We start from the raw sequence: 27,873 nt of genomic DNA, 5'->3' as shown, positions 1-27,873 counted from the left end.
GCCGGGCACCGGGACCCAGCATCATCCTCTCTCACGCAGCCTGTCATATCAGTGTCATACATGTAAGGTCTTCAAAGCAGGACACTCTGCACCAGTCATATAGTGCATTTGTCAGTGGTTGCTTGTCATGAAATCTTTTAGTACGTGTCATGGCCCAACCCACCAGGGTTACTCAAAACAAAATCGCTTGGATTTATCTGTCTAATAAATACAAAGTCCTGTTATCGCTAAATTTTAGTTTGATAGCAAACAGTCTCTAAAATTGAATCCCAACCTAATTTAATCAGTTACTGTAAACAAAATACTGCATAAGTGTAGTGTCCTCAAAACCTAGCTCATTTGATGTGTGAATTTTTCAGGAATGCAATGTTTTTTAAAAAAAAAAAACGAGGAAAAAAAAAAGCTTAATATGTGTCTCGATGCCTATTTAATAAAAGGGGACAGCAAATGGACATGCAGAAATATGCAAGCAAAATAGGTTCTTTAAAATATTGTAATCTCACTGAAAGAGGTATGTTGCTGGCTAATCTGTTTTACAGCAATTTTATTGCCTTGTATCCAAGTGCAGCACAGTAACGGGTTCTACAGATATATCTTAAGACTCTTCTGGAACATAGCAGAGATATGGTACTTATCTCACTAAACCTGGTATTTTCACATGTGTGTATGCATGTATGTATGTGTGTATAGAGAGATATTATTTTTTTTTAAACCTAATTATGTTCTGATTCTTTGGTAGATACATTTATCCCTATAGGTTTCCTGTGAATTATGAAAAGTATTGCTTTGATCCTTTTTCTTTCTCATAATGACTATACACTCAACTTGTGACCCAACGTGTCTGGCCAAATAAATTTAGCCAAGATTTTATGGTCTTTGGGACTCTTAACTAGGCAATAAAAATGGTTAATTACTCTTTTATGACAAGAGGACATCTGAGTAAATAAAACATTGTGAGAAAAATATGCCCCCATGTATGTCTGGTCACTGGAAACCAAGCTATCTAAACACACTTCAGATTTTAGGATGTATCATGACCAAATTACTATTTTAATTTCCTACTTAGCCTGGTTAAGCTATAATTTTCTCTGTTTCATGAACAACCATAATATCAGGCAGCAATGTCTTTGAATTTGTACAAAACTACTTAATAAGCAAAATGTTATGAGATCTCTGAAACATTTAAACTAACCAGAACTGGTTTTATTTTCTCCAGAGGCCCTGCGAAGAATGATGGTAACTCCTGTTATGTACGTTGGTGACTGTGTTTGGTGCTCATGTGGAGACACCCCTGCTGATAATATGATTTGTGGGGGTGCTGCATGAGTATGTCATCTGAATCCAGCTGCTCAGAAGCCTTAAGTCAATGCTGTTTTTCAGTTGCCATATTCAGGTTACAGATTGATATTTACAATGGCATTAACAGCACAGTTAATATTTATGTCAAGCTTTTTTTCCAGTACTCGATCAACAAGCTGAAAATAGCTTGTTTAGGGACAGCTTTACTCAAAAGCCAATTAGCCAGATGTTACCACAAGACATTGTGGGTTTTTTTTAAGCCGAAGAGCAAAACAGTGTTCGCTGCTAAATCTCCAGTGACCTTTTTATAAAGTAATAGGTAGCGTTTTTATGTGCGTTTAACTTGCATTGTGCATATATTTATACCACCTTTTTATTCCTTAGCACAGGGTTTCCCAAACCCAGTCCTCAGGCCTCCCCAACAGTTCAGGTTTTCCATATCTCCTTGCTGGAGCACAGGTGAATTCATTACTGACTGACACATTATAACAGATCCACAGGTGCTCCTAATTATGTCACATGTCCAGAAAACCTGCACTGTTGGGGAGGACTGGGTTTGGGAAACCCTGCCTTAGCACCATTTTTTTCCGAAATGCCTTCCCACTATGCTTACACATATATTACGGTACACTGACATATTAATGCATTTACTAACAAATATATTTGTTTGTTGCTAATATGTCCGAAAATCTTATACCACGTTCACACTGCCCTAAAAATCTGGGATATTGCCAGCGCTTGTCCCGACGACCCAGGTCGTGGCTAAGTGTGAATGGGGGTGCCAGCATCTACCTGGGTCTTTTGCAGGGTTATTCCTGGGTATGTATTGGTAGTCTGAATGGAGGGTCTCAACTTGGATCTCACAGAAAGGAGCTAATTGGGGGGATTAGGGACGCTGGGACATGCCGTCATTTAAATGCTGCAGAGGAGAGGAGAAAGCATGGTACATTGGCTAGAGGAAGAAGTTCGGGAGTTGCTTGCAGTCAGAGGAGAGGAGGAAATCCAGAAGCAAATTACTGGAACTGTAAAGGGTGCCACAGTATACTACAATATTGCTAAAATATTGACTGACTGACTGGGGGATAAAGTGCACCCAGCAGCAGGCAGTGAACAAGTTGAAGAAGCTAAGAAAGCAATATTCAAAAGAGCAGAAAGAGTGCTGCTGGCCGTATGGAATGGCCATTTTATGAGCAGTGTAACATGGTGTTTGGCAACTCTGCCCTGGGTAATTCTATTGCACTGTCCTCTTCAAGCTGCCCTGGTGCTTACGGTCCAACACCTGAAAGCAGTCAATCAAGCGTGTCCTCACTGCTGATTAGTGACTCCGCAGCAAGAAAATGCTGAAAAGGACTCTTGTGCTGTGAATGAAAACGACATGAATACGTTTGCAGATGAATTTGCAGAGTCACAACCTTCCCCAGCGACACCATCTTCCCCAGCAACACAACCATTGCCAGCGAGACAATCTTCGCGAGCAACAAAGACCCAGCTGTTACGTTTCAACAGTAAGTTTTATTAGCTTTAACATTAAAAAAAACTAAGCATAAATACATATCAAAATGTATATGTTGCAGTGTGAAGCTAGTGTACAGGAGGGAGGAGGCCTCAAGCACATATCGGCTTATGACACTGCTATTTTATTTTGCAGCAACATTCATTCTTCCTCGGTGGCCCTAATGTGTTTTTTTTTTTTTTTTTTTTTTTTTCTCATTTTCTAGTTTACAATGTTGCTCAACGGAAGAAAAGGCTCACAAAGATGGAACAAGCTGCAAAGCCATGGTCTCGGTAATGGTTGAGCAACTCAAGTAAATGCATATGGCTATGCAGGCGCAAGAAGACGCACATCCCCAATGCTGCTTTGATAATGAACGCGAGCTGCAGAACTCTTTCCTTACGGAAATAATGGTTATACATGAGCGGATTAGCAGGGAAAATCTGGAATCTGAAAAGGCTTTCATTGATCGCCTATTGTCAAGAGTGCAAGGGCTTGCACAACCTCCACCACACTCCATACAACCTAGACGAGACTTGCCCCGTCTATGACAGAGGGCAACAAATTATTATTTTTTTTTACCCCCCCAAACTCTGGCACATCACTAAAAACCCCACATCATCCTCAACAAATTCCTCCACATAACCCTAAGTACTCCCATTACTGTCCCTTATAGGTAATTGCACTATATATTTTAAAGTTCTAATGTTTGAATGTTTATGTAGCATTTGTTTTTAGAATGTTACCTATGTTTGTATAGGAAGCGCTGGCACAATAGCTTACCTGGCATTAGTTTTGTTGGCATAGGTTTGTCAAAACTGTATATGTGTACAGGTTTTTTAAGATATACTGTACACACTTTTGTAAAAACAAACACACTTTTTTGTATTTATATTGGTACATATGACTAAATAGGTTACCTGTAAAAAATATCTTTGAAAGATTTAATAAAAAAGATATTTTTTTTGCTGGTTACCCTTTGTCTGCTCGATTAGTGATGATAGATTGGAGGTGATGGTAGTGCAAATGACTTCTGCACAGGTATCGGTACACTCGCCCTCACGTTGTTGAATCTACAGAAAAATATAACAACCAAGGTATGCGATGGTATAACCGGGTCTGCCTCAAAAACCATCATGCACAAAGTATACAATTATAAAGGTATTTATTAAAATATATTAAAAACCAAAATTGCTAATTGCAAATTAGAACCACATGTGTGCCGAAATCGGTGCCAGATTCAACTTGTAGCGAAGTAGGTGCACCTACATGCTATGCAGATTTTGTATATATAACAGTCCAGCAACTGTGCAAAACCGCTCCTCTTCTATGATGTGAAGATTGTGATCTAGACCTCAGGGGAATATCGCTTCCTTATTGTTAAAGCTGGTAGTGTGGAGCTGTGAACGATGTAATGGGGGAGGATCACCTCCGTGGATACTAATGGAACTCCAATGGAAAAATGTCAAAGGTAACAGAGTCTCTTACCAACTCCTGGCGATGTTTCACGAGACCAGTACCTTGATATATTTATATATTTCTTCCTCTCATGGATGTATAGATGTTAGGCGGAGCTCCGTGCATCGCTCCTGTCCTCTCCACACAGACTCCTCAGTGCCGGAATAAGAGATACATATTGTTGAATCTGCAGAAACCTCAGATAGTTCAGACTCGTGTACGTTACACTTAAGTAGAAACTGCTCTTTCTGTGTTTCACAAATATGTAAAATGCAGCAACTACATGAGGCAGTAGCTTGGTATCAATGTCATTTCTCTTCAATAAACACCGCCAACATCCTTTTTCGGTCATCCAAAGACATTTGAGCAGAGCTGAGGGTATGGGTGAAGCGAATTTGTTCAGTAGAAAGTTGATGATGCTGGGTGAAGCCCTTCATCAACCATCTCCGCAATGCGTAAGCTGCATCCCTGATGATGTGTACTGGGATCTCCACCCCATTAACTGTCTTGGATTTCTGTAAAGCCGTACAACAGATTAAATTTATAGTAGTGCACACATATTCTGCAGTGCATTACAGAGAATATTAGAACTTTGACAACAATCACTACACCTATGGATCTTGCAAATCAATATCACCTTGCCCAAATAAAACCACAACATATACACGCTAGACATATTTTGGGTACAGGATACAGTTAACCTGCTGTCTATTTTAGAATCGTATTTGGAAAGATGTACATCTACAGATGGGCAGGAACCATAAACAAATGGCAAAAAATACATAATTGCATTAGCTTGCTGAGAAAAGCATTATATATATATTTATTTTATACACACACTTTATTAGTGTGTGTGGAGAGGGAGGAAGAGCGGGCGCTCTCTATCGAACAGCCATCCAAACAAGCAGGAGTTTGTATTTGCCAGGGATAGCATACCACCTCAATACAATCCTAGTCTCCTACTGGGTGCAATGGGTTTCTGCAGTTTGTGGTCTATCTAGAAAGTGATGGGATGATAAGGTCCAGTACATGTCCCATGTGACATGCGAAAGTGTGCCATCCTCTGCTCATCCTCCAAAGCTTCCACAGTAGACCAGAAAGCTTCTCTGTGACTGCGGGGTCTGGCCCACATTCTTCGGTTAGTGGTCGGTTTATATACCCGGGATATTGCTGGGGCAATGTGAACGCAGCATTAATTAGTGTACTGCATACCATAATAATCAGTATACAAAGTGATTTGTCTCTGTGCTGCTACTGGCTTTTTTGTCTTTTAAGAATTTCTTTGATGGACAGAGGTAAATAATACTTTTGCTAAAATGCTGGCTTAAATATAAGTTAGTCTGCACCTAGACCTATTTCTGCATGTGAAGACCATATATTGACTTTACATATTGAGGCAGAAATGTTTAGTATAGAGGGGTTTCTGTGCACTGTATGCACAATTGCAAACACCATACCTTGCAACACAAACTTGTGTGAGTTTATGCACATAATACATTATAATATACTTATAATAAACACTATCATATGCAAATAGAGAAATTCGTCACACTAAGAAACCTACTTTTCCATATGTGTGCCCATAACAGGAAAGAAACCTTCGCTCTCTTACAGATTCAGACTTTGTGCTTTGTTAATTTTAATACTTCGTAAAAGTCACTGCAAGTAACTGTTACTCCATGTGGCATCCATATGGTGAAAGTTCACATCTTTTAAGGACTAATTCCATCTGTAGATGAGGACACATGTTGATTCCTAACCAGAACCAGGCTTCTAGGTCATTAGAGATGGCCAGTATTCTGACTTTTTTCTTGTGAGAGCACCTTTTACATCTGTATCTTACTATTATGTTTATACATGTCTTCAGCCAGTAGGTATGTTTACCCCAGAGGCCCTGACTATGTAGATGTCATTTTGTAAAGTTTATCATCTCATTCTTAACTGAAGAATCCATGTGAAATCATGATGTCATCTTTATGTAATGTACTCAAAGGGGGAGGGGAGCATAACAATTTTACTTGTGGGTCAAGTATCGCAAAGTCCTGGAACCATCTGTTGAGGTCTCCTGATGTAATGTATCTGTTCCGTATATTTACCAATGTCAAGCAGTGTATGATCTTTCTTTTGACGGTCTAATTTGGATATCGGATCTTTGTGTCTGCAGCATTACAAACTTTTCAAACACTTTTCAAACACAGCTGTTTAAAAGAATTTTACAGCCTTATTATTTCAACATCATTTTCACTTTTTCCTTGTAACTGTTTATAGCTGCTTTGAATGAACTGAATGCAATCAGTTTAAAGGAAAATCTAAATTTACAGCCATACTTAGACTGCTTGTTCTCCACATTTCTGGAGACCAGAAACTAAGTTCAGGCAATAGATACCTCTGCAGAAATTTTCCCCTGCTTAGCCATAGGACATAGTGTTTTGCTTGGTCTTCTTACAGTTTTGACCGAAGGGTTTACAACTGGAAACTTTTTTGTAATTATGAATTGAATTAACAATTTTAAGTGGAATATCCATGACTCTCTTCATATTCCACATTTTACCACACAAAGCCAGTTGATTGTTTCCCAGCTTCCTGAATTTCCAATTTGCATGGAGCAATGAATTATGTGGCTCCATCAGTGGTTATGGAAAAGATTGGCAATTTAGATGTTTTATTATGTCTTTGAATTGCTGAAAAATGTTCACCCCACGAGCAGTAGGATTTTGAGCCCCTCTTTAGCAGACGTACCATTCTAGCAAAACGCAAAGCGCTGATGTGTCATTCAGGTCAGTTGTCTCAATGAAGCGAAAATAAAACCCTATTTTTGGGGTCCATCCTCAGTTGCTCTGAATATCTGAATATTCTAAATAATGGAACCATTATAAAAAATAAATCCTAAAACCACATCTCTGCTTTCTCTAAAATGCCTCTGGCCATTATCTTAATAATTGAAAATATATAAATATAATTTTTGTAAATTTTGGTTTTTTTTCTTAGCAAGTATTCTGCTCCCATGAAGTGATACAATTACAGTTGGCATTGAAATGCGTTAGAGGCGTCTTTAATGCTTAATCTTCTGTAATTTACTCCAACAGGAAAATCCATATCATATTGCATATGTAGACTTTAAATGGCTCTCCAAATACCCTTCCTTTTCAATAGCTACGTTTAAATGACAGGTCAGGCACAAACCTTTTGTTTTGGGTATAGTAAACAAATAATCTTTCCACTCTGTATGAAAGTGGTTTATTTTCTGTCTCTTGGAGCTTGGTGTTGAGCTCCTGAGGGAGGTGTAAATGGAGTGGAGGGTCTAATTTTGCTTTGAATGAATGTGGTGGTGCAGGATATATAGTCGATAGAGGTGAACATAAGGGGGTCAGAGAAGTGAAAATTGAGATATATGGAGATTGTAGTGTATGATAAAGTAGGGATGTGGTCATAGGTAGAAACTTAAATGGAGTAGAAGTAGGTGTGAAGTGAAGACAAAAGTGTAGATGCAAGTACGTTTATACCATGCCAATACAAGATCGGGTGGGGGGGGGGGGGGGGTGTGTAAATGTATGAAGATTAGATTTCTGCAAATCGACGATATTCGTCGACTTTGCAGTCAAAATTTAAAACCGCAAAACTTGCAGAAATCAGACCTTAATGCATTTACTCCCAGGAGTGGATATATAGATAAAGGTTATGGCTAGGAGTGACAATAAATCAGATGGTAGGTGGCAGTAAAATAGGACAGAGTAAAGAATGTAGGAGGAGGTGAGAAATAGAAAAAAAAAACTGAAGATGCACACAATATAAATTACCACAAATATAAGTGAATGGAGGTGAAAGGATATATGAGTAAGGAGTAATAAAAATGCAAATAAAAATGTAAAGTGTAAATAAAATTACAAATAGAAATAAAAATAACAGTAAAGGTCAAAAATAAAAATAACTAACAAATGAAATTAGAAACAAATTAGTAGTAATAGAATAGCATATATAAATTACAGTTTATAAAAAGAAAATAGTTGTAGAAATTAAATTGTGACTAAATATGATGAACCTAAAGAGATAAGCAGGTAAATACAGATAAAAATGTAAGGTAAAATTAAATGAAAATAAAAGTAATACAAATAGAAATGTAAAACTTTTCTTGTCGTGTAGGTAGGTACTAAACCCGTTTCACCATGTATAGTGGGTTCTGTGAGCAGAATGTACATTTCAGTGTGTGTATAGTGGCTTTCTCACTTGGTTTTTGTTTTTTAAATTGTTCTAAATTCTCGTTGTTACTTAACATAATTTATTACCAAAATTAGTTATTTTCATTGACTGTATTGCAGCACTGTTTATTGTTTCGTATCAAATTGTTCCTGTATATGTTTTTAGTGTATGTAGCAGACTTTGACTCTAGCCAATAATCTCCAAAATCTAGACATTAAGGCTACTTTTGAGAAGTGTGAAGAGACTAATGGATCTTCTCTTTGCAGAGCCCAAGAAGACGCGGATGAAGAACCTAGCAGACTAATGTAAAGAAGCATTTATGCACCTTCCTGGCAGCTGTCCCAGCTTTTCCCCCAGACTTGACATCTCAACAGTTAAGCGTGTGAACGAGGCCACTTCTTTCTGCTTTTGGTTGCTACTGTACTCCTAAAAATGTCTCGGAAGCATAGTAATAAGGGTAAGTTGGGGTTTCTTAACTAAAACTGAGTAATATTCTTATTGTGTTTTGGTTAAGAATTATATTATTCAGAATAGCAATCAACTATACACAGCTTCTTTATAGGTTTGTGGGTTTTGTTTTGGGGTTTTTTTTTGTTTTTTGTTTTTTTTCCTTTAAAAATTGCACATCTACTGATTAACCATTCCTCAGCCCCACCTTTTACTTGGCTTGAATTGTGATCGTATTTGACTATATGGTGTAATAGGCATCAAATGATGGCACTAGTTGGCTCGCTACTTTGTGCCTCTAACTTAGGTATTACATGACCAAGCACAAGGTTTACGTTGTTTGAGGTCTTGGCTGGCATCCACTGACCGGTTTATCTAGGAATGATAAGTAAGAGTGTTTGAATAAATACCATTAATACATTTATTATAGATTAGTCATTATTGTCCCTAAGAGCAATATAAACCTTTAAGTGTACATGGTCATCGGGATTACGTATGATTTGATGTTTAAATCTAGCTTAAAGGCGGACATGGTTATCTGTTTGTTCTCAACAAAAGTGTTTGAGGTTTTTTCCCTGCTTTCTGTCGTTTTTGTAGTGTTGTTTTTTTGGGGTTTCCTTTTATTAATTTTTCCTACAGCGTTTTCTGCTTCAATGGCTTGTCTCATTTCTCAATGTGGCAAAGCAGTAGGTTGCTGTATTTCCCCTAATTAGCTTATAATGTTTAAATCGGGGTTAGGTGGAGCCCAGCAAAAACTTTGTACGCATAGATGTCTGCTCAATTGTTTTTTTTTTTCTTCATATAATTGGTTATTGGTGGGTGTAGTACAGAAAAGGTTGATGCAGATCCAAAACTCATAGTTAAAAATAGTTTGACAGATATTGGCAGGGTTGAACAATCATCCTTTTGTCTGTATGCCCAAATTATGCCCAAAATGTTAAGATTCAACAAAGATCCCTAGTACTGTGCATCAATGATGTTTGTAGACTTACAAACAAGCAGATGGTGGCACATGTGTATAGTAGGCAATTGGATTAGGAACTGTCACTTGCCATTCTATCTAACAAATAGTCATCAGAATACTGTGCTTAGTTGAGTGAATGAAGCAATAGATATCACCAGGTGGGACCAAGCTGCTTTAAAAGCATTGTTAGAGATCTAGATATCTGTAAAACAGAAAACCATTGACTTGACATGTATTAATTTTCATTACCACTAATTACAGGGCACTGGAGGTCATTTAGGAACATGATAATATGTACATGCAGCTATTTCTTCACCTTGTGTATAAACGGGTTCTAGATGGAACTGTACCTAGTCCAGCCACTTTAGGATTACAGTTCATTAATCTTCCATTTTACTACTAAAATATTGCTCAGTTAATTCATATTTACATTATGATTGAGAATTGATGTCTGCACTATATTTGTATTGCTATCATACATTATTATGGTGTCTCATTAAAAGCCTTGTCCCAGAGAAAAAGCAGGTTCAGGTGGTGGCCCTGTATATGCACAGTCTCTACTTTTTGATCTTATTTAAATAATTTTGTCCCTTTTGAATATGGGCAGAACCATGGAACATCGATGGGCTAGCTCACATTTATTTCTGAATGCTCATTCACATTCAGCTCCTCCAATCAGATCATGCTAATGTCTGTTATCTAGTCAGCCTATAAAAAGTTGTTTGGGTATGGCTTAAAAATTAACACTTTTTTTGGGGGGGATTAAACCTTTTTTTTAACTGTATTTTTGTGATCTTAACTAGTTTGATTAAGGCATTAACCAAAGCCGCCTTATTTTTGTTGTGCTACATAAATATTGATTGGCACTGATTTATTTATCAATACAGTGCACTGACATATTTCTTATTTTAGATGCAAAACTTTGCACCCTTACTGGAAGATGCTGCCATTTTTGACATATCTACGTGTGCTTTGCATAACCCGTGTATTCGTGCAGAAATACACATGATGTGACAAACCGCCATGTACGATCCGAAGGATGTCCTTTTGCAAATTGTCTACATTGCCTTATCTTTAAAAAAAAAAAAAAAAAATATATATATATATATATATATATATATATATATATATATATATATATATATATATATATATATATATATATATATATATATATATATATATATATATACCGTATTTGCCGGTGTATAAGACGACCCCCAACATTTCCACTCAAAATATAGAGTTTGTTATATACTCGCCGTATAAGACTACCCCCTCTTACGCACACCATACGGTACAGCTGCGGATGAAAAAAACAAACCTCGGACAATTGAATACCCCCCATATGTTCTAATAAAATGACAACAAGGGGATGTTGGGCAGGAGCGCGTTTCTCTCATTACAACGTGTAATGACGTCAATCTGTGGTAAGACAGGCTGGTGTGACATGTAATTCTGTGTTATGGAGACTGGAAAGCTGAGCATCTACTATATCAATAGACATGACTGTAATATGTTAGGCATCAGCTGTCCTATTCACAAATGATTGAAAAGTTTTGTTAAAGCTATTAGTGTGATCACCAGTGTATGTACTAGGACCACCATCATTCAGCCACACAGTGCAGGGTGAGAACTGGTGCAGGCATCTCCATCTGAACCATGCAGCAGAGCTGAGTTGATCTGAGCCCTATTTAAGCTGCTGCTCCAGTCCTGCAGATACTGCTCCCCACCCCTGATCTGTACCTCTGGACAGCAATGGGGTGACATAACACACCCCCCCCCCCCCCCCCCCCGCGCCGCGCCAGTGATACACGCCGCCCATTGTCTTCAGTCAGCTGTGTAACCCCGCAACTCTTCCCCCGGGTACCTGTCCGTGCAGGAAGATGGTTTTGTCCCGTGCTGACTCTCTCAGGAGAGTTTTGAGTCGGAACCCGGAGAGGGGATGTTGTGTCTCCAGTGAGCTCTTCGCATCCCCGCTGTCGCCATTCTGTCGTCTTCCCGCTTCCTCTTATCACCGGTAGGAGCCATTATTATTAGGAGCATGCGCGGTGTGCCCCGAATGCAGCGCCCTCTGCTGCACAGCTTTCTGTATCAAACCACTCCACTGCCTGCACCCGGCGTATAAGACGACCCCCCACTTGGAGGCATGTTTTTCAGGGCAAAAAAGTCGTCTTATACGCCGGCAAATACGGTATGTGTATATATATATATATATGTGTGTGTGTGTATGTGTATATATGTGTATATATATATATATATATATATAATATATATATATATATATATATACACATATATATATATACACATATATACACACACATTTTTTCATGACATCCTCCTAGAAACAAGTCTTAATGTCATTAAGCAGAAGCTAAATTACATGCTGAATCCAAATGCCTGCCTTGACGCTTTTTTACCTTAGAGTCCTTTGAATATATGCGGGCCCCTCCACACCGTGCTGAGAAGTCATGCATCGGCAGCAGCACATCTAAGGAAGAGGGGCATGCAGCCTGCACCATGTAGTCTCCCACCTTCCACCATGTGAACAAGCTCTGTGATTCTTACTTCATTTAAGCAATGTAAGGAATTTTTAGGCAGGACATCATATATGCTGAAAAGCTGTTTCTGATTCCTCGCATTTACGCATGTGTACAAAATTTTCTGTGGTGGGATACATTAAAAACAAAAAGCTCAGCAGGTGGACTGATGGAAACCACTCATCAGAATTGTGTTTTGCCTGTTCCAACCTTAAGCCTAATTTACAAAAGCTGATGGAAGATCTGATCATCCGGAAGTTGCGTTAAGTTGTCAGATTTGTTTCTTACAGTTAAGATTTCTACTGATATGTTATTACAGATTGACTTGTCCCTGTTTTTAAATGTAGTTTTAACTTACTATTGAAAGTAAGGGTAGTAGGTGTACCTTTTATAAGATTAGACTGCATTAACCATGCCATACAGGACCCAGTATGGACTTGTATACTATTGTCCTCTCTCAAGTCATGCTGTGGTTTAAATGGTTTTTGTGCTGCTGGACTGGCAGTCTTTTTGTTTCACTATATGTTTTTCAAAAACTTAAAATAGTTTACTCAAAGTTCCACAGACTTTGAGACCACTTCAACATATATGAATTCATACAAGGCTTTTTACAACAGAAATGCTTTAATTTTTTTAAGTTTACTTTCACTTTAATGTAGACCTGCTTAGTCATATGGTCCCTCATGGATTGGGGCAATGTATCTGTCTCTCAGAAAAGCGTTTGATACTGAAGAAAACAGTGTGATTGGTTTCACAATGCAGTGCAAGTAATTCCTACTAAACTTCAGCCCATCTGGAATTTGTGGAAGTGCAGCCTTGTAGCATTGTAAAGCCAATCACAGGGATAAAGTTGGACTTACTCTTTAAATATAGAGCCAGCGGGCAGCTATGCAGATGCTAGTACCTTGGCCTATGTTGGAGGCACATGAGACTCTCTGGAGTCTTATGGGGCCATGTATCTATAAGATAAGTATGGGGACATGGGAGACTATTGGGGTATATAAGCTATATGGTGGCATGTGAGAGGACCATTGGATCTAATGCACACTTTTTTATTATACCACACTGAGTACATTACTTTTTTTTTGTCATACTGGAAAAGCTATCCACTTTTACTACACTATATGGACAAAAGTATTCGGACACCATCAGATACTGTAAGGATGTTTTATTCAAAAACATATACTTTAAATAAGGAGTTGGTTCCCCTTTTGCAGCGATAACAGCAAGTGGACTCTTCTTGGAAGGCTTTCCACAAGATTTTGGAGTGTTTCTGTGGTAATTTGTGACCATTTATTCTGTAGAGCATTTGAGGACAGGCACTTATGTTGGATGAAGGCCTGGCTTTCAATCTCCGTACCAGTTCATCCCAGTGATGTTTGATGGGGTTGAGGTCAGGGCTCTGTGCAGGCCAGTCAAGTTCTTCCACACCGAACTCATCAAACCATGTTTTTGTAGTCCTTGCTTTGTGCACTGGGGAACAGTTATGTTGGAATAGAAAAGGGCTTTCCCCAAACTGTTGCCACAAATTTGGAAGCATAGCATTGTCCAAAATGACTTGGTGTGCTGAAGGATTAAGATTGCCCTTCACTGGGGATAAGGGGCCTAGCGCAAACCCTGAAAAACAGCCCCATACCATTATCCCTCCTCCACCAAACTTCACAGTTGGCATAATGCAGTCAGACAGGTAACGTTCTCCTGGCATCCGCCAAACCCAGACTCGCCAATCTGACTTCCGAACAAAGAAGCGTGATTCCTCACTCTACAGAACACATTTCCACAGTCCAGTGTCTGTGTGTTTTACACCACTCCATCTGATGCCAGGCATTGGTCGCGGTGATGTGATGCTTCCATGCAGCTGCTCGGCCATGGAAACCCATTCCATTGAGCTCTCGTCGCACAGTTTTTTTGCTTGCATTAATGTCAGTGGAAGTTCGAAACTCTTCAGCTATGGATTCAGCAGAGCTTTGGCGACCTTTACGCACTATGCGCCTTAGCAGTCGTTGACCCTGCTCTGTTATTTTATGTGGTCTTCCGCTTCGTGGTTGAGTTGCCCTGTTCCTAAACACTTCCGCTTTCTAATAATATCACTTTCAGTTGACCGTGGAATATCCCGCAGGGTTGAAATTTCTCAAACGGTCTTATTGCTAAGGTCGCATCCTACAGTACCACGCTTGAAGTCACTGAGCTCTTCAGAAAAACTCATTTTGTATCACAAATGTTTGCAAATGGAGACTGCATTGCTAGGTGTTTGATTTTATACACCTCTGGCAACAAGTTTGATTGGAAACACTTCAATTCCATATTAACAGGTGTAGCCAAATACTTTTGTCCATATAGTGTATGGCACACTTGCAAAGCTGCCAAAAACATGTTTTCACCAAACCACACATTGGAGCACTATTCCTTGTGTTGTAAAGGGTTAGTACAGTTTATCTGGAAGGAAAGCTCTGCTTTGGAACATGACTGAACAGAATATGATACAATGCCCATTTATTCCAACTTCTGGGCTTTTTGTCGTCCTGTAACTGTTTTTCATTCTGAATGTCTCAATCACAGATCAGATTAACTCTGCTGATAGATTTCAAGTAACAAAGAAAACCAAAAAGTGCCTACGTTGTAAGTAGCTCAAAGGAAATCCATCCCTAATCACTTGTGAATAGTTTATTCAGACCTGTGTGTGACTAGCAGCATTGATCCCTGAAGACCTTCCCTACCTCATGCCTTTATTTGCCAAGCTGGAAATAAGTTCTTTCAAATTCTAATCAGAATGTTACAGAATATGCATTTTGTGATTTCTAAAGTACCACAGAGGAACTCTGTATACAAAGCAGGCTTATGTGGCAACAGGTGACAAACAGCTTTTATATTTAAAAGCTAACTTCATTATCAATATATAATTTAAATGATTTAGGACTTAAAGGTGTTTCATATAAAAGACCTTCCCTACCCGGCACTTCTAATTTGTTAGATGTACTCTCGAATAGGTTTTCTGTTTCTATATGTGTGTTATTTTGAGAGAAAAAAAAAAAACTTGTACTGCCGGAAACTCTGTATACAGGCAACATTTTCTGCCACATCGTTTATGTGATGCCTTTTGGGGTTTCAAAACAGCGCATAGAGCTAATAGTGCTGAGTATTTGAAATCCCTGTGACATGGGGAAATTGTTGCATCTGTTAATGTTCTGTATACAGCATTCCCCTGCAATTCTGATGGCTTCCCACAGAGACCAGCTGCCTTCTTGTCTGGCAGTTAAGTGGAAACAGTATGAAACTGCAGCCATACTACCTAAACCTCCCTAAACTTCTGTATAGTGGACTGTACAGAGCTCCCACAGAAGCTCAAAGCCTTTGCAAAGGTCTTGTACCCTTCCTCCATTTTTTTTCTTTGCCCTTTGAAAATAAAGAGGATGCAGCATTTCAAGAAGCCCAATCTAACTGTGTATAGTTTTTTGGCAACAGGTGGCTCACTCATTTCTTACACAGTTAGTTTCTATGTACAAATTGCTGTAAGTAATGTATTGCGCCTGTGCAGATTTCAGGAGGCGTTAGCAAGAGGTATGAATACTTTACCAATTTCTGCTTTTTCAGTTTTAGTAATTTGTGGAAAAGTGAAAATATTTTAGTTTCACATGGTAGTTAATATTTTGTCTCTTTGACACAAGAATCTACAACAACAAAATGTGTTGCCTGAAAACTTTTTTAAGGCACTGTTTTATTTGGCCACAAACACCTGATATATACAGTGCTTTTAGAGCATAAATCCTTTCCATCCTAGGTACTTGTCTAAGCATGTTGGTCTTTGTGCAGGATGCTTTATAATAGTCACAGAACTCTTAAAACTCAATATTTTCCAAATGACATGCATTGCTTGGAGTTGGCAATATTCGCTTCCACTCTTGGCTTGCCATTCAGCAAAATATGTAATTGCATTTTACTAAAGTACTGCATGATGTCTCCTATTGCTGTAACATTACAAAGGGAAAACTCCTTGGGTAGTTAAGAATGTATTACCATGTTACTCTTGCAGATATACAAGCTTCCTTATATAAAACCGCCAGATCAAAATTATATTTAGGAAGCTTGTATATCTTTTTCAATAAAGTGTTTAATGTTTTTACACTGAAGTATTTTCTTTCCTTTTGGGACTAACTTTACCTAAGCGGAATTTCATTTTGGAAGACCTACCCTATGGGAGCAGTTTGTTTGATATAGACGCTCAATTATATACATGATCTGGTGAGTGTATACCCTTGAGGGGTTAAACCTACCCTACAGATCACGTGGTGTTCATTTTATCATTATCAGTGCACGGGCACTAAAGGGGATTAAATAGAACCTCGTTTTATCTACAGGTTGCACTATGGTTTTGTTTTTTGTTTTTTTTCTTTACATGCATATGAGAAGAGTATGAAGTACTTGAAACTTTATTGAAGAGCTGTCCTCGCTCCAGGATTGAGGGACATTGATGAACTTCATGGACTTTGTACCTCTTTGAAACTACAATTTTTTTGTTTTTATATTTGTTCTTTTCCTTTTTGGGACATTTTACTGTTTTTTGTATTTTACATATTTTCGATAGGTTAGTTTGATTGGCGTCTGTCAGCAAATTATTATTTTTTATATCTTTTGGTTTGATAGGTTTTGGTGTTACCTATTTTTATTTGCTACTAGCTGCCTTTCGTTGATTGTTTTTGCGCCTGTTTGACTTAGTGTCTGTTTGTTTATATATCCTATTACAAATGTTACAGTACAGTCATGGCCAAAAGTTTTGAGAATGACACAAATATTATTTTTAACATAGTCTGCTTCCTCAGTTTTTACTAAGGCAATTTGCATATATTCCAAAATGTCATGAAGATTGATCAAATGAATTGGAATTAATATCAAAGTACCTCTTTGACATTACAATGATGTTTATCCCAAAAATGTTTCCACTGCATTTCAGCCCTGCCACAAAAGGACCATCTGACATCAGGTCAGTGATTCTTTCGTTAACACAAGTGAGAGTGTTGATGAGGACAGGGCTGGAGATCACTTTGCCATACTGATTGACTTAAAATAACAGACTGGAACTTTAAAGGGAGGATGGTGCTTGAAATCATAGTTCTCCCTCTGTTAACCATGGTTTTCTGCAAGGAAACACGTGCAATCATCATTGCTTTGCACAAAAATTGCTTCACAGGCAAGGATATTGCTGGTAAGATTGCACATAAATCAACCATTCATCGGATCATCAAGAACGTCAAGGAGAGAGGTTCAATAGTTGTGAAGAAGGTTTCAGGGGGCGCCCAAGAACGTCCAGCAAGTGCCAGGACCATCTCCTAAATTTGATTCAGCTGCAGGATCAGGGCACCACCAGTGCAGAGCTTGTTTAGGAACAGCAGGTGAGAGTGCATCTTCACGCACAGTGAGGTGAAGACGTTTGCTGGTCTTGTCATGTAGTAAAGAGGGGAAATCCAGCATGGTGGATTTCCTGTAAGGAGTTGAGAAACCGTTTTCGTGACTTCCATTTTGTATGGAATTTAATAGTCAAGGCTTGTTTTACAATTTAGGATAGGGTAACTTTTTGAGGCTTCCTGCTATAGTGAGTCCGTATTAGCAAAACCTTTAAGTGTCAATCATTCCCAAATTCCCTGCACAGTATGTTTCTGATTTTCAGGTCATGCCTAATAAACATATAAACCGTTACTTCATTTTATATTCGATTTGCTTTGTGTCTGAGCTTTTTTTTTTCAGCAGGCAGATTAATTTCTTAGCCATTCATACACCAGTTTCCTGATGTATAGCCTCACTCCTCCTGCCTAAGGTTACGTCTAGACCAATATTTATTTTTATTTTATTCCGAACAAATTAGGAGATATCTGATCTATTTTAGATATAGATTCCAAAAGAAACCCTCCATATAATGTATACAAAGGCAATCTTGTTTAAAACACATTCTAGAGGAGCATGGTTAGAAGGCAATATATCACCTACTGACTGTCTGCAATGTATAATTCTGTATTAAAGAACTGTGCAATGGTCTCTGTATGCAGTCTCAGAGCATCTGGAGATGCAAATTCCCAGCTGTGCAAGTTTCACAACGTATTGTTGAATCCTGACCATTCTATTTTACAGAACTGTTGTTGCCAGATGGGTAAACTGACTGCAAAGATTTTAGTTTTTTGTCCTGAAGATCTACATGCAACCAAAGTGGGCTTGTTAGATGGTTGTGTGTGGGTGGGTTTTTTTTTTTGGTTTTTTTTTTTTAAAAGCGTATCTGAAACACTAATTGTTGATATATACTGTATGTATGTCATAGTTCCTCCTGGGTACTCTTTTTTTGGATTTGTTGCATTCCACTTGGCTGTAGGAATTCCTTTTTGCTACCGAGTTATTACAACTCACTGAAGGGAAAAAGAGAAGTCCGCCCTTTTTTTATTACGATTATTTTTATTTATTTATTTTATCTTTTGAAAACAAAGTATGTCATTACAAGCTTACAAGGTGTTTATTTTTTGTGGGTTTTTATTTTAAACCTTAACTTCTGCTAGTCCTACTCATCCTCTGCATCCAAAATGTCTAATGAACACAAGTACTGTACTGACCATCTATAAGTCAACATGTGACAGGTATAGCTGCTAAAATGGGATTGTATTACAATGTCATTCGTTTCCTTGGTTATAATTTGCAAATGTCTGTGGATTTCAATTTGTTTTGGCCCATCACAATTGTTAAATGGATCATAAACTCTGCGTATACAATAGTCTCTTGTGAGATTCTTACAGCTTCCTCTTCAGTGCTAGTTTTGGGTTTCAACTAAATACATTTGGAACAATGTGCCTGACATAAATTGGAAAGCGGGCGGAAGCACAATGCAATTACAGGGAGGGAGAGACTGTTGGAGTTGGTAATCACACTGGTTAGGGTAAATATTTGGACTGTTGTGAGTGTCCTGTTACTTTGGATCTGAAGAGTATTTTCCCTTATGAGCAGCATTTTACTTGGTTACTTAACTCCCCCAGTGCCTGAAACTGCCATGAAGACATTCACAAATATGAATGCAGAAAGTTCTTCGTAGACATAAAATTATATAAATGTATCAGAACATTAGTTTAGGAAAAACATATCATTATGATGCAAGTGTGTATATAATATAAATATGTGTGTAAAAACAAAAAAAAATATCCGTTATGAAGCTTATCTATGCAAGAGAATAGACCGTACAGACAGATAAAAGCTTTGATTACATCATAAGCATAAAGTCAGGGCTGGTGCAAGCACTTGGTGTGCTCCCCCTTACCCTTTGGAAGTTGATCACACCCCTCTTGTATGGAGGGTGGAGGTGCAATCTTCTCTCCCTGGGACTGATAGTCTGGCACTTAGCACATAGCAAAGTGTCACAATTCCAGACCATCACAGTCATCGGAGCAGCAGCCAGCACCTTTACATGTAAATAGCTGCTGGATGCTGCTCCTGCATCAGTGTCCTGACCTCCCTGTGGGAAGCTCTGCGGAGCAATTAAGAACACTGGATGAGTAACAGTAATAATAATTTATTTATATAGTGCAGCATACCCTGTTCCCAGATTGTAAAGCTCTGCAAACACCATACTTAAAAATGGATATTAAAGAATAGAGCAGAAAGAGGGTTTTGCTTACAAGCTTCTAATCTTTTGGGAATGGGAGTTTGATGCATGTGTGTCATCTATTGCGTATTGGTCCAGCCAGACTGCGTGTTGGGAAGAAGTCCTTACTTCAGGGCAAAGAGATCCAGTCAGGGGTCAAAGTGTTTTTGAATATGGAAGGAGCATATATGTAAGCTTCTGTGGACTGTATAGAGTGCGGGTAATCTGATAGAATAGTCTAGGTAGGCTAAGAAGACTCTTTTTTTAAGCTGCCTAAAGAAATTAGTTTTCAGAGAGCGCTTGAAGGTTTGGATGCAAAGGAAAATCTTGTTGAGGGATGGCATGCTGTAAGCGGTGCAGCCCAACGAAGTCCTGTAATCTATAATGGAAGCAGGTAATGTGTATGCGATGCTCAAATCTATGGCTTGAGATTTTGAGACGGGAGGAGATGTTGCAGTTTTGTTAATGGCTTGTGTGTTAGTAGAAGTAGGCTGTTTCGTATTTGATTTGGTAATGTAGGGCGTGACTGAGTGGAACAGTAGTAGTAGGGTATTTTGCAAGGGAAAAATTTAGTCCAGCTGCAAAATAGAGGGGAAAAGTTTGGTTAGGAGAAGACCAGTAATGAGGTAACTGCAGCATCGTATGAGTGCATATATCTTATTTTTTATTTATTTTTTGTGTTTGAATATTTTGTAGATGTAAGTAACAGGGTTTGGGTACAGACTGGATGTTTGGAACAAAGAACCATTCTGAGTGAAGGGTAACATCTAGGCAGTGGGTTTCATGAGTTTATTTTTGTGTTGTCTACAGATATAGATAGGTAAAGTAGACTGCTTATATTGATTGGTAATAGCTCAGTGTTTTGTTTTGGGGTTTTGTAAAAATTGAGTTTGAGGTGGAGAGAGGACATCCAAGACGAAATGACAGACATTCCATAACACAGGCCAATACAGATAGTGAGAGATCAAGAGAGGATAATTTGAGTACCATCTGCATAGAGATGAAGATGAAATCCCAAAGGGGCATATTGGGTTTCCAAGAGAAGCGGTATTGATGGACAATATCAGAGCATCTAGCACAGAACCTTGGGGTTCTCCAACTAATAGACTAAGCAGAGAGAAGCTAGATCCAGAGAAACAAACACTAAAGCAGTGGTTTGAGAAACAGAATAGGACTTTCTATTGAAGACTAACAGAATATAGTGTTTTGTATGAGAGGATACTGGTCAACAATCTCAAAGCAATTGGTGACATCAAATTCTCCTGGGCCTCTGTAGCATTTTAGATATAGCAGTAAGGAAATCGATTATCACCTTTAGGCTTTTTTCCCCAACAATCAGCAGAAACTGACTAACTAAAGAAGTTCCAATAGGTTGTGTGAGGAAAAGTGTGTAAGGAGAGTATATGCAAGTCCCTCAAGACGCTTTGAGGAGCATTGGAGTTGAGACCTGGGATGGTGATTTGTAAGTTTGGGTGAAAATTACTTTTTCCAGAATAATAGTAATTACCTCATATTGAAGGAGAGCTATCAGTGGAATTAGATGTTACAGAATTTAAGACTTGGCTGAGCATAGGAGACTGCAATCATCTGAATTGTGAGGAAAAGTGTCAAGTGGACAGCTAGTACAGTACGAGGTGAAGAGTATATGCATACTCTTTATTTTTGGGATCAAATGAAGAGAAGGTGGAGCAGGAGAAGAATTGAAGTGTGAAGTTTGGTGGAGGAGGGATAATGGAATGGGGCTGTTTTCAGGGTTTGGGCTAGGCCCCTTATCTCCAGTGATGGGCAATCTTAATCCTTCAGCATACAAAGTCATTTTGGACAATGCTATGCTTCCAACTTTGTGGCAGCAGTTTGGAGAATGCCCGTTTCTATTCCAACATGACTGCCCCAGTGCACAAAGCAAGGACTACAAAGACATGGTATGATGAGTTTGATGTGGAAGAACATGACTGGCCCGCACAGAGCCCTGACCTCAACCCCATCGAACACCTTTGAGATGAACTGGTACGGAGATTGTGAGCCAGGCCTTCTCCTCCAACATCAGTGTCTGACTTCATAAATGCTCTACAGAACAAATGGGTACAAATTCCCACATAAACACTCCAGCATCTTGTGGAAAGCTTTCCAAGAAGAGTGGAAGCTGTTATCACTGTAAAAGGGGGACCAACTCCATATTAAGTATATGCATTTGTTCAAGATAAGATGTTACTAATAAAATGTATTTAAAAAAAAAAGTATGCATTTGAATACAATGTCATTACAATCCCTGTTGGTGTAATGGGCAAGCGTTTGAATACTTTTGTCCATATAGTATGGTCTGGGTTTTTTTTTTTGTTTTTTTTTTTGCAGTATCCAGAGTTACTGGTAGAAGGTAATATATTTTTAGAAATCTTGAGATATACGCAGAGTGAAGTTATACTCTACAGGAGAGTTTTTGAAGGCAGCATGTTTGCTTAGTGGTCCACGGTTGCACTCTTGGTTGACGCAGAGAGAGTGTAGCTAAAGCCACTATCAAGGGCTGTTTTACTAAGATTTGATTTAATATTTGGGACTGCCAGATAAGGACAGGATAATGTGGAAATTGATCAGAGAACTCATGGAGAGATGTAGAAAGCTAATTTGACTTGAGATTTCTGCGGGTATGTGGATGCTCTTGGGTATGTCACTCATTCAGTGTGTTATGCGCCCCTAAACATTGGTGGCCTAGGCAAGCACCTAGGTATGCCTAGGGGTAGCAAGTGTCACTGCAAAAAGTGCCCAGGGAACAGTTACAGCAACGTGTTTTGTCTTTTTAGCTGTTTTCAAAGTACACATTGTAGAAAAGCGATATATAAACAAAGAAGCAGGGTGGGTTATTTTTTTGAAAATTTAAATAACAGTCGTGTGAGGCTATAAACAGTGGCGGTAGTACACAAGTAAATAAATCTGGCTAGTCATGTAGATGGTAAGTACCTTTTTTTTTTTTTTCTTCTTCTCCTATCATCTTCCCTCCATACATGTGAAATGCTATGAACAGTTTTTGATTAAAGTAATGGGAGGTGGTTTACTTTGCTTCCAGTATCCTGATATTACAGACTGCTGTTGAATGTGGGAGGTTAGTTTCTATTTGTATTTTTGTTTTATGTGTGATACAGATCTGTTGACGATCTCTGTAGAAATGGAATGACAGTGCACACTGGCTTCTTTGTAAAGATTACAGGACTTAGATATGACAAACTAGGACACGCTTCACTTTCTATGATCTGTGTGAATATCCGGTTCCCAAAACAAACTTGATGTTTGTTTTGCAATTACTTTTATTAGTATGCAGTTTTCTCTTGTGCTTTTATGAAGGGGTTGTAAGTGATAGACTTACTTAATAATATAATCATAGAATATCTTCATTTACCTCAGTTTCTGCCCCAGTTGAGCGTACAACATAGTTTTCTATCGTGAGCATGCACATTTAACTTAGTAGTGTATTTTGTGAATTGTGGGAAGAAACCAGAGTATTTGGAGGAAATTCACAAGAATGACTCCAGACTACTGTGCCTCCTTTAAATCCATATGACCATATATATATATAGCGGTGCAGAAAAGATTGAGGTTTTTCTGACAAACAAATTTTAATGTTGGTACATTTTGATCAAAAAATGAATGAAGACATTTATCCTTTGTTTGTTCTTTGATTTATTGGGCTCTAATTTTTTATTTTTTATCTTTTTAGATTAAGATCTGAACACTTGAGGTCCAATTTATGCAGAAATTCTAAACGTTCTCAAGCTTTCTAGCAAAAATATCTTGTGCTGGATGTTTCAGAATAAATGTTTTATCTTTAAAAAAAAATGTAAAAGATATTGCATGACAGCCTATCTTTCCCTATTGCCTCATAGATATAACAACAAGGAAACATTTTTTTTTTTTGTCCAGGCTATAAATAGGACTATACACCCTAATTCAATGGGGTTTTGCTACAATCCCTTCCTCATCATCACCAGTTATTTATATAGCGCCACAAATTCCATAGAGCTGTACAGAGAACTCATTCACATCAGTCCCTGCCCCATTGGGGCTTACAGTCTAAATTCCCTAATATAGACACAGAGAGATAGAGACTAGGGTCAATTTGATAGCAGCCAATTAACCTACCAGTATGTTTTTGGAGTGTGGGAGGAAACCGGAGCACCCGGAGGGACACGGGGAGAACATACAAACTCCACACAGATAAGGCCATGGTCGGGAATCGAACTCATGACCCCAGTGCTGTGAGGCAGAAGTGCTAACCACTTAGTCACCGTGCTGCATCAGTGGAATTAGAATATTCCTAGATCTTGACTAGCATAATCCCCTTTTCTCCCAGTAAATACAAAGCAACCCACTACCACTACTTACAGGAACAGGTAGACCTTGTCACCATACGTATGGGGATAGCGTAATGGTTAGACTATTTTCCATCACACTCTATAAAAATTTTGTTATGTGCACTCTGTTAGGTCCAAGGTGTTTCTAGCCAGTACATAAAATTACATTTTTCTCAAGGTATTTTTGCCGCTCATAGACACTTCCTGACTGGCCTCTCAAATTCCCACTGTCATCTTAAATGCAGTCACGTTACAACTGCCTTAGACTACTGCATATGGGGATACACCTTGAGCAGAACACTTTAGTGATAGGTAAAAGATTTAAAGATTTGGGCAATCCACAGTCTTCCCACTGTGGCAAAGAATAACTAGGGGAGGGAAGAGGCTCTGGTTAGCCATCAGTAATGCAGCTTATAAGGTAATCATCCAATCATGGATTCCCCTCCATCAGTGGTTTTATTCAAGGCTAAAATGTTCCATTTATTTCGGATGAACTGGCTGTAGACCACTTTGGGCAACACTTGAGACTTTCATTAGCACTGTAACCTGGTCACCAATCCCCCTTACCATCCCCCCACTCCTATTGTGAAAAATAAATTCCCAATTGCCATGCAGTTGGGAAGCTCCTGACCCTCTTCAAATGATGTATCGTTATCTTGGCTTTTTGCTATGTCTGCAAAGCCATATTTTAAGAATTATGGCACCAATGGGCAACAAGCAGCCCCCCAGTGCAGGGTGAGCACTCCCTCCTCTTGGTATGCCGTGTGACATCTGTGCGTTCTCTCTGATGGCTGGAGGGCCGCGCAGTTATTTTACACTGCCCCTCATTGGATTATTGTATCCTTTTAGTGTTGCTGAAGTTTATTATAACAGTTTGTATCCATTATGCCTATTTCTCCCAACTTGTTTTGCAATGAAGCTATTGTTCACGTAACATGATGTTGAATGATCGTGATTCATACCGGTTTATTATTTTTAAAAAGATAACACAATAATAGCATTCTCCTTTCCTATCTTGTTACATTTTCCTGGGGTTCAGAAACAGACCGGTGATAGCTACACATGTAATATCTTTTCTGTAAATGAAACAGGCAGAATTAATTATTGATTTGTTTTACTATTCTTAGCATTGTTCGAAAACAAACATTTTAAAGAAAATAATACCTTATAACTAAAACAATTGTGTACTTCTTTAAAAATTCCACACTTGCTGATTTGATTGATCACGTAGCCTGTAAATTGTTTTTTTTATGTCAGATAGGTCAGGGTGACCTACCTGTGATGTAACAGAGGCAATTTTGGAGTCCAGTTTGTGGACTCTAAACTAAGCCATTTAGGTTTCCAGTGAACAGTTTGTGTGGTTGTAACACACCAAAATCAAATTTAAAATATTCACTATAAAATCTGCCATTTTCATGTTATCCATGCAATGTTTCTACTGAAATACTTGTATGAAAACAAACGTGATGTAAAAGCCTGTTGTATATACTGGTAGTTGCTAAAAAATAAATGGCAATATAATAGTCATTTAATAGTGCTGTCGATATACAACTGCATGAGTTGTACAAGAGTCATGCAGCACTTTTTATTGCTTTTTGCCATTGATGGATTTTTTTCGCAGCGCCCCAACTATCACATCTCTTTCAAAGTCACTAGTCTTCTCTTGCAGCCATGCTCTCCTTGTTGTAGGCAATCATGACGGTCCAGGATTCATTTATATTACCTGACCATGCTGGGATATTTGCTTAATTTAACCATGAGCCACACCAGGAAGCCCTTGCTGTCCACATGCTTGGTGTCCCTACTTTACACAAGTGTTTTCATCTACTCTCTGTATATTGCGTGAACAACCTTCATTATTCAAAGCTGACAACAAATTTACCTTTCCGTAATCTGCTATGGTTTATGTATACTCTAACATTTGTATCCTGCATTACACCAGTGACTAGGATGTGATTCCTCTGAGACTAATATTCTTTGTGGTTTTTTTTTGTTTTTTTATGGTCCTTTTCAGAAGATATTTGCAATAAACTTGTTGTAAAGGTTGTCCAGAAAGCTCTCTTTTCAGCTATAGATGGACGTGGTCCACCAGTCTTTATAGTCGCAGTGCACTCTTCAGATACAGGAGGAGTGAAGGGGAAGATATATATTGTATGTTACCTTTAGCGTTCTTTTAAAAACTCAGGATATCACTAATGTTGCCTTACATATAAAACATTCAGAATTATCTTATGTAATTTTACATTATGCAGTTAAGTACATAATTCTTTGTTTCTGTAACTTTTTATGCAGTGATTTCTGCTTGTAAATTTTTAGTCTCTAGATTAGCAAAATCTTGTTTTGCATACTAAAAATAGGGTCTCCTGAATATTCAAATTTCTATCTAGGGTGTTTTCACTTCTTTTTTACAAGGTCTATTTCCTTGTGCACAGTATGTATTACATGATTCTCTAATAAGTAGTTTTGATTGAGGTGTTCTGGTGTGTTTTCTACGTTTTTAGCGTTTGCTTTTATTTTAGTTCAGTGAATATTTTTTTTGTTGTTATCAAAGTTGTATTGTGAAGCAAACTTTGCTGTGTATTCAATGATGCATTATTTTGTGAATCCAGTACTTCTATGCCAAGTCATCCTGTGGGCATTGTGACCTGCTGCAGAAAGACAGCCCAGCAGAAAAACTGGTTCTGTTTACTCATTAGTTTTGACCTGAACCAAAACTTGCTGCCGGTTTTGTTTCAGTTCAGGTCATTGCAAATACATTTGTCTTTTCCTCCGACCCTCCTCGAAGATATCTGAGGCTTTGCTGCATTATTGTATGTATGTTTTATTATTTTAAGTGGACTCTGTTCGTTACTATTATAAAGACAGTTTATTGCATTGTAGTTGAAAAAGTATATTGATAGTGTTGAGGGTTTGATAAGGAACACAGATGGTTGGGGAAAAACCCCAAAAAAACAGATGGCTTAAGTTATAGGCTTGTATGTGCCCTCTTTCAGCTTTTCAGGTGCATTTTTGAGTTTGGTTAGAGCACTTTAAAAAATAAATATATATATATATATATATTTATATATTTTCATCTTTTTGTGTGTAGTCGTTTTGGAATGGACAGGAATAGAACAACTTGTGAATCCACTTATCGGAATTCTCACAGCAGCACCGATTATTTCAGGAGTTTGCAGATCTTGGCTAAGAGGAAACAGATGCATGTGATAACTGCTTCTAAATACACTGGGAACAACACACCTTTACTAACATTATAAGAAGTAACCATGCCTGGTATTAACACACAGCACGAGGAATTCAGAAAGATCAAGCAATATATTTAAGATAATTGCAGGAGGAAATGTATAAGCCAATAAATTAGTTATCTGAAGATGTACAACCTCTTACAAAGGAAGGAGTTCCACATTGGTGTGAAAATGGACCTATGCTTTTTGAGGAATTCATTTTTGTAGGAAAGGCCAATGTGCAGTCTATCAATTTGCTGAGAAGCAGTGGCCTCACTAAGGTACAGCCTGACTAAT

At 38.3% G+C, this 27,873-nt stretch overlaps 1 protein-coding gene across 3 annotated transcripts in view; it reads left to right on the top strand.

The window, feature by feature from the left end:
- The window catches only part of SPATS2 (spermatogenesis associated serine rich 2), a 73,309-nt gene that overhangs the window by 20,650 nt on the left and 24,786 nt on the right, over nucleotides 1–27,873 (top strand). For all 3 annotated transcript variants that reach the window (XM_075199617.1, XM_075199616.1, XM_075199618.1), the window contains exon 2: nucleotides 8,713–8,903. In XM_075199617.1, coding sequence (XP_075055718.1) covers nucleotides 8,879–8,903 — 25 coding nt within the window. In that variant the 5' untranslated portion in view covers nucleotides 8,713–8,878. The remainder of the gene's footprint in view (nucleotides 1–8,712; nucleotides 8,904–27,873) is intronic.

The sequence above is a fragment of the Mixophyes fleayi genome, chromosome 2, assembly GCF_038048845.1.
Source record: "Mixophyes fleayi isolate aMixFle1 chromosome 2, aMixFle1.hap1, whole genome shotgun sequence".
NCBI lineage: Eukaryota > Metazoa > Chordata > Amphibia > Anura > Limnodynastidae > Mixophyes > Mixophyes fleayi.
Note: the sequence above shows the minus strand (reverse complement) of the source record. Positions and strands in the feature narration are given on the sequence as shown.